The sequence below is a fragment of the Chlorocebus sabaeus genome, chromosome 27, assembly GCF_047675955.1.
Source record: "Chlorocebus sabaeus isolate Y175 chromosome 27, mChlSab1.0.hap1, whole genome shotgun sequence".
NCBI classification, from domain to species: Eukaryota; Metazoa; Chordata; class Mammalia; order Primates; family Cercopithecidae; genus Chlorocebus; species Chlorocebus sabaeus.
The window spans coordinates 42,775,858-42,793,084 of record NC_132930.1 but is presented as its reverse complement, the minus strand read 5'-3'; the positions used below and the strand labels follow the sequence as shown (position 1 = coordinate 42,793,084).

The window sequence follows — 17,227 nt, the reverse complement described above, 5'->3', positions numbered from 1 at the left end:
CCGAGACCCTGTGTTGACACCTGCCTGTTCATGATTCCAGTGACTGCCCTAGTGGAGCACGTGGGGGCCATGGGAGCTGCTTGCCCTCACCCCAACTTCCTGGGGTGGAAGAATTAAAGTATTGGAAGTAGTGGCAGGTCTTTATTTACCAACACCGAGAAGTACTTGAAGCCAGCTATGTCCACTTGGAAACATAAATCATGATTATTTTGACTCTGCAAGGCCAAAAGAAGAATTTTTGAAACAAGACTTCTTTAAGAAGCTGAGAAAGAAAAGCAGTAAGAAACTACAAGGTTGGATGCGGCAGGGGGCTGAGGGGTCTTCAGCATCAGGGTTTGGAGAAAACTCACGGTCTCTGTGCCCAGTGTCAATTCAGGACCACGGACAGCACCAATCCCCACCTGTTCCTCACCTACCCACAGTACCTGGAACTTTCAGAAGACGGTGTCTCTGTATCTAATGTTTATTTGGCTGGGATGTTTCCCTTCTCCTCTCCCAAGTTTTCCAGATTTCTGAACTCCTATTTATATTTTGGAACTCAGCTCAATTTTCCCCTCCTTGATGACATAGCCACAGTCTTTTCTCTGTCACTGTAATAACAGCTTTGGTTCTCTGCTATTTTCCAGATAGCCAAGGTTGCTAAACCAGTGATTTTTGGATAAAGACTGATTGGATAAGAATAGCATCCCATCTCTTTTTTTTCCTAAATTCTAGACCTTAATAGATTTTGTATGCCTTCTGACAGCCACCTTCATGGTGGAGGTGACAGATTTATTCCCACTCTGCAGGAGGGAGAACAGAACCCGTGGAGGTTTAATGCCTCACTCAGGAATAGACAGTGATGCAGAAAATTCGCTGTCATCCAGAACCTCCCCTCTGAGCTGAGGCTGACTGCGGTTGCTGCTGTTTGTTTTTTTGTTCTATGGATAAAAATGCCTGAAGCTTTAAAGGCTAGTTTTTGTAAGCAGAGCTCAACCTAATGCTTAATGTTTGTGAAAAGAACAAAAGCGTCCTGCCACTGTCAGCTCTCTCCTCCCAGTGGGGGCTGGATGGGAGATAACAGTAGGTTTGGAGAAGAATCCCTTTCTCCTGCCTGGCTGCCCCTCTGACTCATGAGCTATTTGGCAGTAGAAACACGGCTGCAGCCCGGCAGGGTTTTGGTAGAGTCTTCACGAGGATGCCTTCCTGCATCATCTGTAGTGTGCAGGCTTTGCACTTGCCAGACTTCTCTCCCAGCCAGTGGGGTTAGGTTTTCAGGAATTTGAAAAGCAGAAAAGAGAGATTTATTATATGTCCATCTATGCTTTTCTCCCTTTGTTTCTCTGTTCTCTCCTTTCTTTCCTCCTCCTTCCATCTTTCATTTCCTCTTTATCCTTTTTTATTAATCTCATCTTCCTTTTCTCTCCTTTGCACTCCCTCTGTCTTTTCAAACTTTCTCTTTTTACTTTCTCCTTCCCTTGCCTCTTGTCTATTGCCTCCTTCTTCCCCTCCTGCCTAGCAAACATCTGCTAAATACTGTGTAAGGTTCCTGGCTGGTTCCTGAGGATATAGAGATGAAATACGCAGAACTCCCCTGGCCATGAAGGGGTGTCCACCTCAATGAGAGATGGGCACATTGGGGGAGGGCTGTGCACTGGGAGAGGGCTGTGCATTATACTGGTGATTAGATCATGGGGGTGGACCCCAAAGTCTTCATAGGGGAAGCCAATTACTCCAGATCCACTTCCTTTTGCATTCCTAACAGAGAATTTTGTAGTTTGCTTTTTCTCCTTACATTTTATTATCTAGCACTTTTGTTCGTGCTTAAAACTTCTGGAAAATACTTTAGTAGCTGTAGTAGCTGAATGATACCTCATTACTGGCATGGTTATGCCATTGTAATTAATTGTGGATCACATCTTTGTGTGTCATTGTTTGACCCTGTTTTGGACATTTTCTGGAGGACGAATTCCCAGCACTAAATTTATGGGTCAAAGGACATGAACATTGTTAAGGCCTTTGATACCTGTTGCAAACTTGGCTGCCACATATTCTTACTGAGGAATCCCAACTTTGAGGAGAAGATAAAGACAATTTCTCCCACTTCTCCCATTTCCACCCAGCGCTCATGAGATGTCTTAGCTTGGAAACGTTTCTATGTTCTGGTTCCTCCCCGATGAAAACCCCTCCATGACCTTCACTACGGAGCCCAGACTCCCCTGTACACATGGCACTGGGATCCCTGAGATCTGGCTTCTGCAATCCTTTCCACATTCCCCGCTTTGAGGTCACCCTTCAGCCAAAGGAAACCACTTACAGACCCCCAGGCACGCCAGGCTGCTTCTGACCTCTGTGTCTTTCCCCATGGAATATGGTCTGGATCTGTGTCCCCACCCAAATCTCAGGTTGAATTGTAGTGCACAGTATTGGAGGTGGGGTCTGGAGGGAGGTGATTGAATTGTTGGGGTGGATTTCCCCCTTTGGTGCTGTTCTCGTGATAGTGAATGAGTTCTCAGAAGATCTTGTTATTTAAAAGTGTGGCACCTCCCCAGTCTCACTCTTCTTCCTGCTCGGCCATGTGAGGTGCTCACCCCCCACCCCCCACTTTGCCTTCCGCCATGATTGTAAGTTTCCTGAGGCCTCCCCAGAAGCCGAGCAGATGCCAGCATCATGCTTCCTGTACAGCCTGCAGAACCATGAGCCAATTATCTTTTCTTTTCTTTATAAATTACCCAGTCTCAGGCATTTCCTTATGGCATTGTGAGGACGGACTAATACACCGCGTGCTTCCCTCTCTCGGGATCCCTTTTTGCCTTTGCTGTGTGGCTAATACCTACTCAGCCTCCAAGCTCAGAGGAAATGCTTTGACCCTTAGCAGGGTTGATGTAGAGGCTGCCTCCGTGCTCTGTAGCCCTCTGCATTTCCTGCACTGGGGGCAAAGGCCAGCTGTTGATTCAGCCTCCCTCACTGCCCTGAGCACCCCTTGAGGACACAAGCTGCATTTAAGTTGCTTACACCCATCCTTAAACAATGATTTATAGTGTGGAGTTCTAGCCACAGAAAAGGACAGAGAATGAACAATGAGCTGTTCACCTGCCAGACCTGGGCTCAGGAAGCACTTCAAATACACACCTAGGACGCAGAGCCCAGAGGAGCCTTTGGGAGGCCAAGGTGGGTGGATCACCTGAGGTTAGGAGTTTGAGACCAGCCTGGCCAATAATGGTGAAACCTTGTCTCTACTAAAAATGCAAAAATTAGTTGGGCTTGGTATCCCCATCTTACAGATGAGGAAACGGAGGCTTGGTAAGCCACATGGATAATAAGTGGAGTCAGGATTCAAACCCACCTCTGTCTGAGTGTGGACGTTTTGCTTTTAAGCGGTGCTGACACAAGAACATGATTTGCTTTAGGTCACTGTTGTTGCTGTGGAACGAACTGGCATCTCTGACATGCCCGAGCTAATCAATTGAGCTGTTAGACTTTGGCTGAGTTTTTCATGAAATCTTTATTTCTTCAAGGTTTATACATAACAATTTTTTTTTGAGATGGAGTCTCGCTCTGTTGCCCAGGCTGGACTGCAGAGGCGCGATCTCAGCTCACTGCAACCTCCGCCTCCTGGGTTCAAGCAATTCTCCTGCCTCAGCCTCCTGAGTAGCTGGGATTACAGGTGCCCGCCATCATGCCTGGGTAATTTTTGTATTTTTAGTAGAGATGGGGTTTCATCATGTTGACCAGGCTGGTCTCAAACTCCTAACCTCAGGTGATCCACCCATCTCAGCCTCCCAAAGTGCTGGGATTATAGGTGTGAACCACTGCATCCAGCCTAGTTTTTACATAATAATTTTTATGCAGAGCATACCATTGTTCATATCTGCTATTTTCCCCTCACAGTAATCGTGCGTGAGGCAACAGACAGCACCGGTTTTTTTTTTTTTTTTAAGTGTGTGAATTTGGTATTATTAATTTAAAAAACATATATTATGTAACATTTACATTTTTTGGTATACAGTTCTGTGCACTCATATTTCCTGCATGAGAAAGGCAGCCATAGAAGGCAAGGCCCGTTGATCTTAGAACTTGTGGGGGGTATTCTAAGTTTTATCTTTTTATGAGGTGTCATGGATTCTAGAGTTTGAGAATGTTTAGACATGGGACAGAAGCATGGCTTGGTGGCTGGAATGCTGGAGTGGCCATTAGGAACCCTTGGGTCTAGGCTGCACCCTTACTAGTTGTGTGAACTTGGAGGTCACACCTGTCTGTGGAGCTCATTTCCATGCGAGGTGGAATCAGACCTAACATTCTGCACGGACCGTTCAGTGCACATGGCCACAAAGCGCGTAACTCCTTCAAAGCCCGTTTCCCACAGTCTCTTCTGTGGGAAAGTATCTCTTTACATTTTCCACACCACAAAGGGACCTGAGTTTGGAAAAGATATCAACTCAGTTCTCCTCTGGAATATCCATATCAAATATCAACAGAGGCAAGGATCTGAAAAGTTCTGTCATAAAGACATCATTGCTTCCGCTTAACCCACAGATTTCTTTATTTTTTTGGTGGGGGTGGGGAGGCGGAGTCTCACTCTGTCACCCAGGCCGGAGTGCAGTGGCACGATCTCGGCTCACTGCAAACTCCGCCTCCTGGGTTCACGCCATTCTCCTGCCTCAGCCTCCCAAGTAGCTGCGACTACAGGCATGCGCCACCACGCCCAGCTATTTTTTTGTATTTTTAGTAGAGATAGGGTTTCACCATGTTAGGCAGGATGGTCTCGATCTCGATCTCCTGACCTTGTGATCCGCCTGCCTCAGCCTCCCAAAGTGCTGGGATTACAGGCGTGAGCCACTGCACCCAGCCTTAACCTAGAGATTTCTAAACTCACGGCACCGGGGAACCCCTGTCTGGGCCCGTACCTACTAAAGTCTCTCTGAGCTTGAGTTCTGAAGCACATGGCTTTGAAAATGCTTGTTTAAGAGGCAAAGGAACTACTAATTTTAAGAAAGAACATGACGAGGTTGAATCAGCACTTGGCTTCCTATAGGCTTATTTTTTCGGAAGTAGACCAGCACCTGAGAGACACTAAGGGCTTGGAGCCCTGGGCGCCCCTGCTTGCAGTGTCTGGTGGTGGTAGTTGGGGAGGGGGAGTGGATTTGAACACGAGCTCCACCATGTGATTCTAGGAAGAGCATAGCAGGTTGGGCCGATCTTCTGGCACACAGTGCATTAAAATGCCACCTTCCAGGCTGAGCCTGAAAAGCCCCCTATTAAATTGACAAGGCAGACGGGTGCCTGCAGGGTGGCCGTGTTCCGGAAGCCATGCACCAGCTGCTGGTGACTTATGTTTCCTGTTCTGGAGCCGGGGAAACATGCACGCCAGCTTGTGGGTGCTTCCTGGATGTGCAGAGCCCGGGCCTCTTTTTCCCGTTGGTCCTGGAATGGCGTCAAGAGGCTTCTGAGTTTCCTCCCTGGGGATGCACACATCTCTTTTAGGGATACAGATAGGTCGTGGGGCCTAGGAGCAACTTACCTTGAAGCATCTTCCTCCAGAGACCCTCCTGCTGAAGAACAGGATGTGCGTTTTCACACTGCTTTTCCTCCACTCCCAGCTGTGACATCTTTCTCTCCATCTTCACCCAGTCATCTGTCAAGAATCAGTTCAGTCACCCAGGCAGCCAGCCTGGCTGTGTCCAAGATGCCGGAGAGGCAGCAGTGAAGAAAACAAAGTCCGTTGCCTCCGTGGAGCTCACGGTCTAGTAAAGACAAGTTTACTATGCAAACTCCAGGCAGTGCCGTTCCCACTAACACCTGTGTCATGCGTCCCCGGGGAGTTGTGTCCCGCACAGCCGGTGGGGTAACACGCCAAAGCTGTGATTCCGGGGCGGCAAGTCACATTTTAGACAGACCTAGAAATACATAGTCTGCCAGATGTGCTGTAAGTACTGTGAATACATAAAACGGGTAAGGGATGTAGGGTCAGCTGGTGGGGTGGTGGCATGTGTTGTCCCAAACAAGGCAAGTGGAGGGGACAGCACTCAGATAAGTAATATCAAGCAGGGCCCAAAGGAAGTAGGAGCAGGAAGACTGCCAGGATCCTGGGACTCCAGATGAACTGGGGTCTTGCTGCCCGTGGCCTTCACTCTGAGGGAAATATGATTCTGATGCAAGCTTTGAGCAGCTGACTGCATGATGTGTTTCTGATTCCTTAGTTTGGGTTAAACTCTTCTTCTCTGGGCTTACAGGGCATTGTGGTGGATGCTATAAGACCATGGGACCTGGGCCGGGTGCAGTGGCTCAAGCGCGTAATTCCAGCACTTTGGGAGGCCGAGATGGGCAGATCACGAGGTCAGGAGATCGAGACCATCCTGGCTAACACGGTGAAACCCCATCTCTACTAAAAAAAAAAAAAAATACAAAAAACTAGCTGGGCGAGGTGGCGGGCGCCTGTAGTCCCAGCTACTCGGGAGGCTGAGGCAGGAGAATGGCGTGAACCCGGGAGGCGGAGCTTGCAGTGAGCTGAGATCCGGCCACTGCACTCCAGCCTAGGCGACAAAGTGAGACTCCGTCTCAAAAAAAAAAAAAAAAAAAAAGACCATGGGACCTGGTCCAGGGGAACACTGAAGTGCCTTCTGTGCACTTCCTCAGATGGCCTTGGCAAGATCAAGCTCTGGTTGCCCACAGTGCTAGCCAGGTCAATATGCACTCTTTATTGAACAGGATACCCTCCCTGCAGTCCCTGGAACCACCTCCCAGATGCACCACTTGCCTCCAAGTTCTTGAGTGAGGCTCTGCTATCAGAGCACCACCTACTGTGGGTTGTTCTTGTCAGTTTACTTTTTTTTTTTTTTGAGACAGAGTCTCGCTCTGCGCTCGCTGGAGTGCAGTGGCACAATCTCGGCTTCCTGCAAGCTCCACCTCCCGACGCAGTGAGCTATGATCATGCCACTTTACTCCAGCCTGGGTGATACAGCAAGACTCTGTCTTGAAGAAAAGAAAAAAGAAAAGGAACACAAATTAACAAACATTAATAATAAAAAAGAGTGCTTAGTGTTTGCATGCCAAGAATGGAGCACTCCTTTTGGAAAGGAGCTTGGTCATCTTTATCAAGGGCTGTAAATAAGGTTTATGTTGTTTGCCCCAGTAGTTAAGCTTCTGAGAGCCTTGCCTAACAAATCATTCAAACTAAGGAAGGAGTTTTATACACAAAAATGTTTTTTGCAGCAATACATATCACTGTAAAAACCAGAAAATAACTTCAGTAACCAACAATGGGGGAATTATTAAACAATTTATTATGTATCCCTAAGATGGAATATTTTATGATTATTTTAAAAATATAGTCATGAAGGGGGGCCAGGCGCGGTGGCTCACGCCTGTAATTAATCCCAGCACTTTGGGTGGCCAAGGCAGGCAGATCACGAGGTCGGGAGATCGAGACCATCCTGGCTAACACGATGAAACCCCGTCTCTACTAAAACTACAAAAAATTAGCCGGGCATGGTGGCAGGTCCCTGTAGTCCCAGCTACTCAGGAGGTTGAGGCAGGAGAATGGCATGAACCCAGGAGGTGGAGGTTCATGCCAAAGGCCCTGTCTCCAAGATCGTGCCACTGCACTCCAGCCTGGGTGACAGAGGAAGACTCCGTCTCAAAAAAAAAAAAAAAAATGTATATGTATATATATACATAGTCATGAAGAATGTGCGGCAAGTTGGGATGTGATTATGGTAAAATGTAGGAAGGACAGAATTGTGTTCTTTTTGGTTCCCATAATATTCTGGTTTCTGACTTGCATATCATTCCCTCTGCCCGGAACACTCCATATGGTGAAGCTTTGTTTGTGTTTATGCATAAACATGTTTATGGCTGAGTTCCATTCTGGAATGGTATTGACAAATAGAAGAGGGTTGAAAGCCTAGGTCTGTGCCCTTAGGATAGGCTGGGGGATTGAAAACGCCCTTTGGAGAACATCATCTGAATACATGAATATTTACATAGACATATTCATACAGTCCTGTTTGTGTGTGTGTCTGTGTTTATCCGCCTTCCTCTAATGACACATCTATTTATCTATCTACAGTCATACACAGTGTAGATATAGGAAATATAAATAGACTGTTTTTTAGACTTATTTTCTGGGTCTGCGCTTTCTCTGCCCAACCCCCCAGATAAGGTTGGCAGCCCCTTTGCTTGGCAGGTCCCCACTCTTCTCCTCTTCAACCCCACATACCCCATGACTTGCTAAACATCTGTCTCTCCATCTGTCAACCCCGGAAAGCAGATTCCAGCTCTATGCCTGGTCCCCTCTGGCGCTCAGAGCATCAGTTGGTAGCTGATCGGTGCTTGGATGAGTGAGCGGATGTGTGCACTGTGGGGAAGAAAACAGAGGAAAAAGGGTGGGGAGACATCAGAATGTCAACCGGGAGTTATACTGGGAAAGTGGGGTTTTTAGTCTCTTCACTATCTTTTAAAATGCCTCTCAGTTGATCATTATCATATTTAATAATACCTTGATAACTCCCTGTTCTACAAATGACCCAGTTTCTTCAACAAATGAATGACATTCAAAAGGGAGGAGGGGCCAGTGCAGATGCTGACAGACTGCCGAGATGATGAGGCAGGTGTGCTATGGGGCCTGGTATGGCTCTTGATTCAAACCTTCCAACTACAAAAAGACATCCATGAGACAATCAAGGAACATTGAACAGGGCCTGATTATTGACTGAGAGGGAAGTTATTAAATTAATTGGGTTCGTTGGGATAATGGATTCTGGTTTTGTTTCTTTAAAAAGTCTTTACCCCTTTCCTGTTTAGAAAAAAAAAAGTGCACCTTGCTGCCCACACTCATTTCTCGGGGCAAACGGGAAGTGGGTTAGCAGTGAGAGAGATCTAATAAAGTATTTCTAGATGGAAAGATACAGTGCTTGGGCTTTGTTTTAAAACATCTTAGCAAAAACGAAACAAAGTGAGAGGGGAGAAAGGTGAAAGGAGAACGGGAAGTGTTGGATAGAGAAGTATTGAAGCTGGTGATGGATCTGGGATGGGTGAAGTTAAATGCCTTTACTTTTGAAAATATTTGATAATTCTTATATTAGAAATTAAAAAGAAAAAAATTTCTCCTGGCTTTTCTCCAAGGATCCTTAATACTTTGCCTTGCTTTGCAGAGTGACCGACTCCTCATCAAAGGTGGACGGATCATCAACGATGACCAGTCCCTTTATGCTGACGTCTACCTGGAGGATGGACTTATCAAGTGCGTTGATCAAAACGGACCTTTTAAGAAACCTGTGTTGCCAGGCTGCCTGGCCTTAGATGGAACGGAAGGCTGGCATTCTGCCCTAGAATGACAGGGCTGTGTGCCTGTGTTTCAGGGATAGAGACCTCACAGAGGTTGGGGGAGGTACATGCTGCGGGTGGACAAGGGGCTGGCATTTCTCAGGTGCCCCCCTGGGCTAGGCTCCCTGCCACACAGCTGAGGCAGCTCCTCTCATGCAATGCTCATGCAAAAGCTGCAAAATGCAGACATGTTTCCTGTTTTGTGGTTTTGGAGGCAGCAGGCCAATGAGTCTGGGTACCTGGCCCCATATGATGGGGTGAGTTAGGGTCAAGGCCCGGATTCCACCCTGAGACAACTGAATTCACAGCTCTTCCTTCCACCTACCCACAGTTTCTGGAATTGGGTTGAGGGGAGCAGGGAGGAAGGAGGAATGTGTGGCTTCCAAGCCTGGCCTTGGCACTTAAAGAAAAGATAGACGCTGGGGCTGGAGTTTCCTTTACTTTCTTCTCATTGGCTCCCTCCTCAGTCCTGCTTACAACAACCCAGGTGTCTTAGCCAGCTCTGGCTGCCGGAACAGAATGCCACAGGCTGGGTGGTTTAATAGCTGCAGTTTATTTCTCACAGTTCTGGAGGCTGGAAGTCCCAGATCAAGTGGCCATCAGGGTTGGTTCTTCCTGAGGCCTCTGTCTTTGGCTTGCAGACACCACCTTCTGGCTGTCCTCGGGCCCTTTCTGTGTGTGTGCACACTCCTGGGGGCTCTTCTCCTAAGGACACCAGTCCTGTTGGATTCTGGCCCCACTCTTGTGGCCTCATTCAACCTTAATCACCTCCTTAAAGGCCCCGTCTCCAAAGGTAGTCCCATGGGGGTGGGCTGGGGCTTCAACATGAATTTTGGGAGACAAAATTCTGTCCATAATGCCAGGCAGGGGTCTGTAGGTGGCCTTCACTTTTCTTTTTTTTTTTTTTTTTTTTTTTTTTTTTTTTGAGACAGAGTCTCACTCTGTTGCCCAGGCTGGAGTGCAGTGGTGCAATCTCAGCTCACTACATACAACCTCCGCCCCCCGGGTTCAGTCGACTCCCCTACCTCAGCCTCCTGAGTAGCTGGGACTACAGGCATGCACCACCATGCCCAGCTAATTTTTTGTATTTTAGTAGAGATGGGGTTTCACCATGTTGGCCAAGATGGTCTCAATCTCCTGATCTCGTGATCCACCTGCCTCAGCCTCCCAAAGTGCTGGGATTACAGGTGTGAGCCACCGCGCCCAGCTGGCCTTAACATTTTACTGGTGGGTGAGGATCGGTACAGTTCTCCTTCTGTGAGTTGTACCCTGGATTTGCTGGGTGCTCAGCCTCTTCCCTTGAAATCTGGAAGAGGAGAGAAGGACACTGTTTCAGGATCCAGCATGAGTGGTTGGCACAAGAAGGAAAGGCAGAGGGGAATTGGAGCTAGGGGAAGGCAGAAAGGGATTGATACCATTAACAGAATCATCCTGGGGCCCGTGTGGGCTTTGGGGATGATGATGGAGGAGGAGGAGGAGGCTGGGGGAAAGGGGCTGTGGAGTATTAAGGGCATTGAAAGAGACTACATATGCAAATCACCCAGCGAAGAGGGGTACCCAGAACAGTTGAGCCCTCCCTGCCTCCCCCTAGCTCACCCCCCAATTCTAGTCCTAAACTTTGACCATTTCAAGTCCAGCTTGGGCCTCCCCTCCTCTGGCTTCATTCCTTGCTTGCTCTTCTGGCCATAACGAAAACTTGGGACTCACAGGACTTGCCAGGCTGCTGTCACCTCAGAGCCTTGCACCCATCAGTCCCCTGCCTGGAACGCCTTTTCTCCCTGCCCCTCTGCCTTCCCCTCATCTCTTGTTTGTCCTTGTGGGCCCAACTCATGCGACTCCTCCTCCAGGAAGCCTTCCTTGACCCCAAGATGGTGTGGGGTGCATCCCTCCATCCCCAGAGCCCGTGAGCTGCTGTCTGTTGCAGCCCTCATCACACTGCATTGCTCCTTGACCAGGGCCTTGCCTCGTGGCCCCCACCCTGGGGCCCAGCACCAGGCCTGTGGAGTAGGTCCTGGAGCGCCAATTCAGGGAAAGCATAAACAACTGAATGTTGGCCATCAGGTGGTGAGGATGCTCCTGTCAGCTGCAGGGCACCTGGATCCCGAATGGTTAGGAAGGCAGATGGGGGGTGGGGAAGGGTGTCAGGATGTGTCAAAAAATGAGGTTTTCTAACTCAACCATGGCTTAGATATAGAGAAAGCAACTCCGAGGGAACACCCCTTTGTGTGTGGGGGGCTCTGGGCTTCTGAAGCCTGAAAGGTAAAATGACCCTTAGAATGATCTCGTGGGCTCCCCGCCCTCACACACCACCTGCTGCTTTGATCTGACCACATCCACGTCCGTCCTTTCCGGGCCAGGCCCCCTTATAGAGGGCCTGCAATCCCAGGGGGTATACAGATGGAGCAAGTGGCCATGGATTGAGCTGCATTCATTAAATGCCTGCTGTATGTATGAACATCAAGAGTCCTAGGACTCCGGCTAACCTGGCTGTTGAGGAAATATGCAGTTTCCCTAAATTCATTATCTGTCAGCCCCTCTTGGTCGTAAACCCCTTTTACTTGAATCCGTTGCTGAGAAGCTCTCTGAGTGTCAGCAGTTCTCCTCTGACCTTGTGAAGCTGAGCGAGTGACAGTGACTGAGGCCTCGCACGGCCCTCCGGTGTTTATTCTGAATGTGCATCCTGCAGGCGGAGAAGGGTAGGTGTGGAAGAGCCAGGGACCACCTGTGCTCGCCCCAGGGACCACCTGGCACTCAGAGGCACAATTATTCTCCTCCACTGTAATTAAACCCCAAGAATCCTTTAATTTTGTGGCCATTTGCCAAGTTTTCTTAAGAGCCGTTCAGCTGTCGTGATTCATTGGATTATGATTCATCGGGGTTTCCATTTAATTCACTTAGCCTTGGTGAATCAGGTGCCGGTGGTTGAGTTTCTTCTGCACTGTGGGGTGATGGTGTTGGGGGAGGGGCGTCTGTCTCATTCACTGAGCTGAGCTTCCTCTCTCCTCTTTCCCTTTCAAGCACGTTGCTATTGAGCACCATTCAGTGAGTCCCGTTTAGTTTAATCCCAGTTCAGGGAGAATCTGGCTTCTATATACGGGAAGCAGGGCAGCAGTAAAGCCCGCTGGTCAGAGCTCTGATATTAGTCTTGAGGAGACCTGGGCTTAAATCCAGGCCCATCACTGACTTGCTGTGTGACCTTGGATGAGTCACTACACCTCTCTGAGTTGTGTTGTCCTCTTTTGCAAAATGGGAATACCTCCTACCTCACAGGGCTGCTGGCGGTAGACCAGAGAGGGTTTGTTAAGAGGCTATGATTGTGCCTGGTAAGAAAGAGCCTCTGGCTGCAGAGATGGCACTCATTGTTGAACATTAAGCATCTTAGGACTGCGGCCAACCAGGCTGCTCAGGAAATGTGCTATTTCTTAAAAAAAAAAAAAAAAAAAGAAAGAAAGAAAAGCCAGGCATGTTTGCTCAAACACTTCGGGAAGCCAAGGCAGGAGGACCCCTCGAGCTCAGGAGTTCCAGATCAGCCTGGGCAACATAGGGAGATCCCATCTCTACAAAAAAATTAAAAAACAAAATTAGCTGGGCATGGTGGTATACACGCCCATAGTTCCAGCTACTTGGGAGGTTGAGGCGGGAGGATCGCTTTGAGCCCAGCAAGTGAGGTTGCAGTGAGCCATGATGTGCACTACTCTACTCCAGCCTGACTGACAGAGACCCTGTCTCAAAAATAAATCAAAGAACCTCTCATTAGAGTACTTGTTGGCCCCCACAGCATGGTGACTCGGTCACAGGCTTGAATCAGACTGAGCTGTGATTCTGCTGACACTCATGCGTAGGTCCGTGCCCACGTGTAGACACACCACGTGCATGTCTACAGCCAGTGGCTCTTCTGACTGGACTGTGCCCAGGTCTTTGCCTGGGTTGGCATTTGGGGTGCTACCCTGTCTTCTGTTAGAGCTGGTTGTGAGCATTCAGTGAGAGAAGCCGTGATGCGCTTAGAAGACGCTGTTCTCCAGTTGCTGTTCCTTTTAAGTTAAGGGCCAGGTGTCTTCCCGACCCCTTTCCCTTCAGCTGTTGGCAAGGCCACACGTTTGGAGAGGACGGCAGAAGGACTGGGGAAGACAGGATTTCCCTAAGCCAAGTTGGACATTCTGGGGATATTATAAGCAGTGGCAGTGGACATTCTGGGGGTAAGGGATTGGTTATAAGCAGCGGCGGTGGACATTTTGAAGGTAAGGGATTGGTTATTAAAACCAGCAGTGGTGATCCTGGTGGAGGTGGACATGTGTGGTAACATTTTCTGGGTGTCCACCTTGTCCCTGGCACTGTGCGGTCCTAGGCTTATTTCCTGGGTTAAGAGGACAGTGTGTGGCATCCATGTCTTCGGGGGAGCCCCAGCTGGGATCTGCTTGCTGGCCCAGCTTCTCCCGGGAGCCCAGGAGGGCAGGGGCTGCTGTCTTGGCTGCCTGGCTGTGGATTCTGTCTAGAACTGCACTTTTGGTCACTGAAGCAGCATCTTCCTGTGTCTTTACTACTGGTGTTTCATGTGACTTAGAAAATTAATATACTGCCCAATCTCAAGAGTTCACAACAATTAGATTTTTTTTTTTTAAAGTAAAAATCACTCACAGATCTCATGGTCTGAGCCAGGCCTTGACCTTGGACGCTGCTGGGTCCTTTTCCTGGTTCTGGCTGAGCCTCTTCCCCCAGCACCTTGATGGACCTCCTGACTCTGGTGCCAGCAAATAAAAACCAGAAGCCACCGTCATCAATAAGTCACCTACAGAGATCCCCAGGGGCTTGGTTTCTCTTTTCGTAGGCTCCTTTCCCTCCTTCCCTATTTGCAATTTACCCTCCTTCTGGAGGAAGTTTTCCAGCACCTGCTACATCGGAATAGATGTGACAGTCAGCGTGTGCATCATGCTGGTCTCACCTCTGTTGGATTGAGCTCTGCCACCTCCTCCACCTGGAAGCCTTCTTAGATAACGGGCTGGATGAAAGAGCCCCTCCTCGTGTCCCCTGGCCCTCTCTGCTATACTGGACTCTAACAGTCTGCCCACCTGCCTAACCTCCTGTTAGACTGTGAGCCCACTGAGGGCGTGCGCCCTGCCTGAGTTATCTCTGTCTATCCAGGGCCTTGTGAAGGGCCTAACTCAGAAATGTTTATTTAACAGAACTGAAGCTGTGGGTTGACTGCCCATTCTACTTTTCCTTTAAGAACCAAGGCTGTCTCTGTTGTTTGCCTCCAGACAAATAGGAGAGAACTTAATCGTTCCTGGTGGAGTGAAGACCATTGAAGCCAACGGGCGGATGGTTATTCCCGGAGGTATCGATGTCAACACGTACCTGCAGAAGCTCTCCCAGGGGATGACTGCCGCTGATGACTTCTTCCAAGGGACCAGGGCGGCCCTGGTGGGCGGGACCACGATGATCAGTGAGTGACACTGTCCCCTGCCTTAGGGACGTAGATTGTGAGGTCCCCTCCTCATCACCAGCATCACAAGTGCTCAGTGTGTTCGAGGCTGTCTGCCCAGGGTGCCATTGGATTTCATTCTCACCGCAGCCCTAGGACACAGGCCACCGTTTTACAGAGCACACCGTGTGTGCCACTGGGGCTACCCAAGATGGCTTAATAAACAACATGGTTTTATAGGCACCAATTTAAAAAAAAATATTTAAAAAATATTGAAATACCATCTCATTGGTATAATTGCTTAGCATGAGACTGAAGTCACATTTAGATTTTTAGAAACAAAATTTGTTTAAAGAAAAGCATTAAGTGAAGAAGACATGGATTATAGGGAGATAAAGCAAAAAAAAAAAAAAAAAAAGAAAACCCTTCAACATGATGTGAAGATGGCTGTGGTTTCAGAACCAGTGACATAGGTATTATTGTGACAAATGGGAGAATAGAGGCTCAGAGAGGTGAAGCAACTTGCCCAAGGAGACATAGCTGGGAAGTGGTTGTATTAGTCAGTATTGCTGCAGTAATACTGTGATAAGACCACGTAACAAACAGCCCCCAAATCTCAAGCAACACTTGTTTTTCTCATTTGAGGGTGTGCAGGAGTGGGCGTGGGGCTGGAGTGGCTGTGCTCAGCTGCGGGTTGGACTCGGACACCATGGGTCTCCCATTCTGGACCCAGTGACTCCCCAGCCACTCTGTTCTCCTGGTGAATGGCAGAATGCAGGGGATTCTGGCCGAAACTTGCCTCCTCTCACTGCCTCATCTCTTCCCTTCCATGCTGTAGCTTCCACCCACATTCTGTTGGCCAAGATCAGTCACGTGGCCGAGCCCAAAGTTGACAGGAGCACACTGTGCCACAGAGAGCCCTGGTGAGGCTGGGGAGGGAAGGAAATACTGTGGGCAGTGAGACCAGTCCCCAACAGTGCTCGGTCTGGGAAACTGGATTCCTCCTCCATAGCCCTGTGCATCCCGATTGCTGTTTCTTGTGTTGATTTTGAAGAGCTGCTTTTGCTTGAATTCATTTTAATAAGCAATTTTAACTAAATAGGCCACAGTTTATTGTAAATGTTCTGTCAACTGTTAGGCTCTTCAGTTCCAGGCTACTTGTCTGTAAGCTGGCCCCAACCCTGCCCGTCTCTCCCACTTCTTCACAAAGGAGTCCCGTTGGAAGCGTGGTCTGTGGGCTGAAGCCCACTGCTATGGGCAGAGTTTGCCAAGTCCCTGAGCCAGGAGGGTGGGGCTCGACTTCTGACGCAAGCACTGTCCTGATCCCTCTTCCAAAGGGCAGCCCGTGGATCTGCTGGATGTGAAATGGGAGGAGGATCTAGACTTGGACTTGGATCCCAGCGGCCAGGGTTTGAACCCGAGCACTGGCACTCGGCAGGCAGCTGCATAACTGTGGCCGGCACTCGGCCTCTCTGAGCCTCAGCTTCCTTGTCTGTAATGTGGGCCTTACGGTGGGAAGCGCCTAGGGTGGTTTGGAGACATACATGAGATTCCTTCATGTAGTGCATGGGACATGAGAGTTCTCAGAGATGGGCATGGAAGTTCCGGGCTCAGGGGGACTGCATAGGGCAGGGGAAAGAGTCCTGGATGAGGAGCCAGCGTTCCTGGGACGTCCCCTGCTTTTCTCCATCACCAGCTGTGAGATCCTGGGGAGCCCTGCCCTGTAAACCTTATCCTCCTCACCTGTGAAGGGCAGTTTCCAAAGTGTGTTTCATGGAACACCAAGAGCCTATGAAAGCACACGAGGACCACAGTCTAGGGCTCTGAAAGGGTCCCCGCCCTTCCCCATCTTCATTCAACAAATGTTAATTAAGAGTCCGCACCAGGCGCTGTATCAGGTGAACAAAAGCGGGAAAGATGCTCGTTGTCAAGGGCCTGTCATCTCTCTGGGAGTCACTAATCATCTACATGTATGACTAGAAACTGTGACTCCTGCTGCAAAAGAAGGGTGCACAGTGCTTTGAACTGAGGGGCAGGGTCTCAGGGAAGTGTTCTCTGAAGAAGCGACATTCATACAGGGATCTGAAGAATGAGTTGGAATTAACCAGGGGAAGGGGGCAGAGAAGAGCAGAGCCCCGGGAGGAGGGAATAGCATATGCAAAGGCCCTGAGGTGAGAACACACCTCCTATTCCAGAGACTACAGGGAGGCCTGCGGTGCAGGGGTGTGGAGATTGAGGGATGACATCCTGTGAAGCAAGGCTGCAAGGAGAGGACAACCCTGAGCCTCGATGACCTGATGAGGCTGTGGCTCTTTCTCATATGGGTGACAGGCAACGTTGAGGTATTTTAAGCAGGGAGAGATGTGAACTGTTCTGCATTTTGGAGAGACCGTAATAGAGTAGTCGGGATGGGATGTGGCAGGACCAGCTGGGAGGCGATGGCATAATACAGCTGAGAGATGAGGGCGGCGTGGCTGTGGACTGGGCAGAAGTGGACAGCTTCTG

The 17,227-nt window shown here is 49.1% G+C and overlaps 1 protein-coding gene across 3 annotated transcripts in view; it reads left to right on the top strand.

The window, feature by feature from the left end:
- Positions 1-17,227, top strand: part of CRMP1 (collapsin response mediator protein 1) — a 71,188-nt gene that overhangs the window by 16,821 nt on the left and 37,140 nt on the right. For all 3 annotated transcript variants that reach the window (XM_008017943.3, XM_008017944.3, XM_008017945.3), the window contains exons 2-3: positions 9,132-9,220; positions 14,559-14,743. In XM_008017943.3, coding sequence (XP_008016134.1) covers positions 9,132-9,220; positions 14,559-14,743 — 274 coding nt within the window. The remainder of the gene's footprint in view (positions 1-9,131; positions 9,221-14,558; positions 14,744-17,227) is intronic.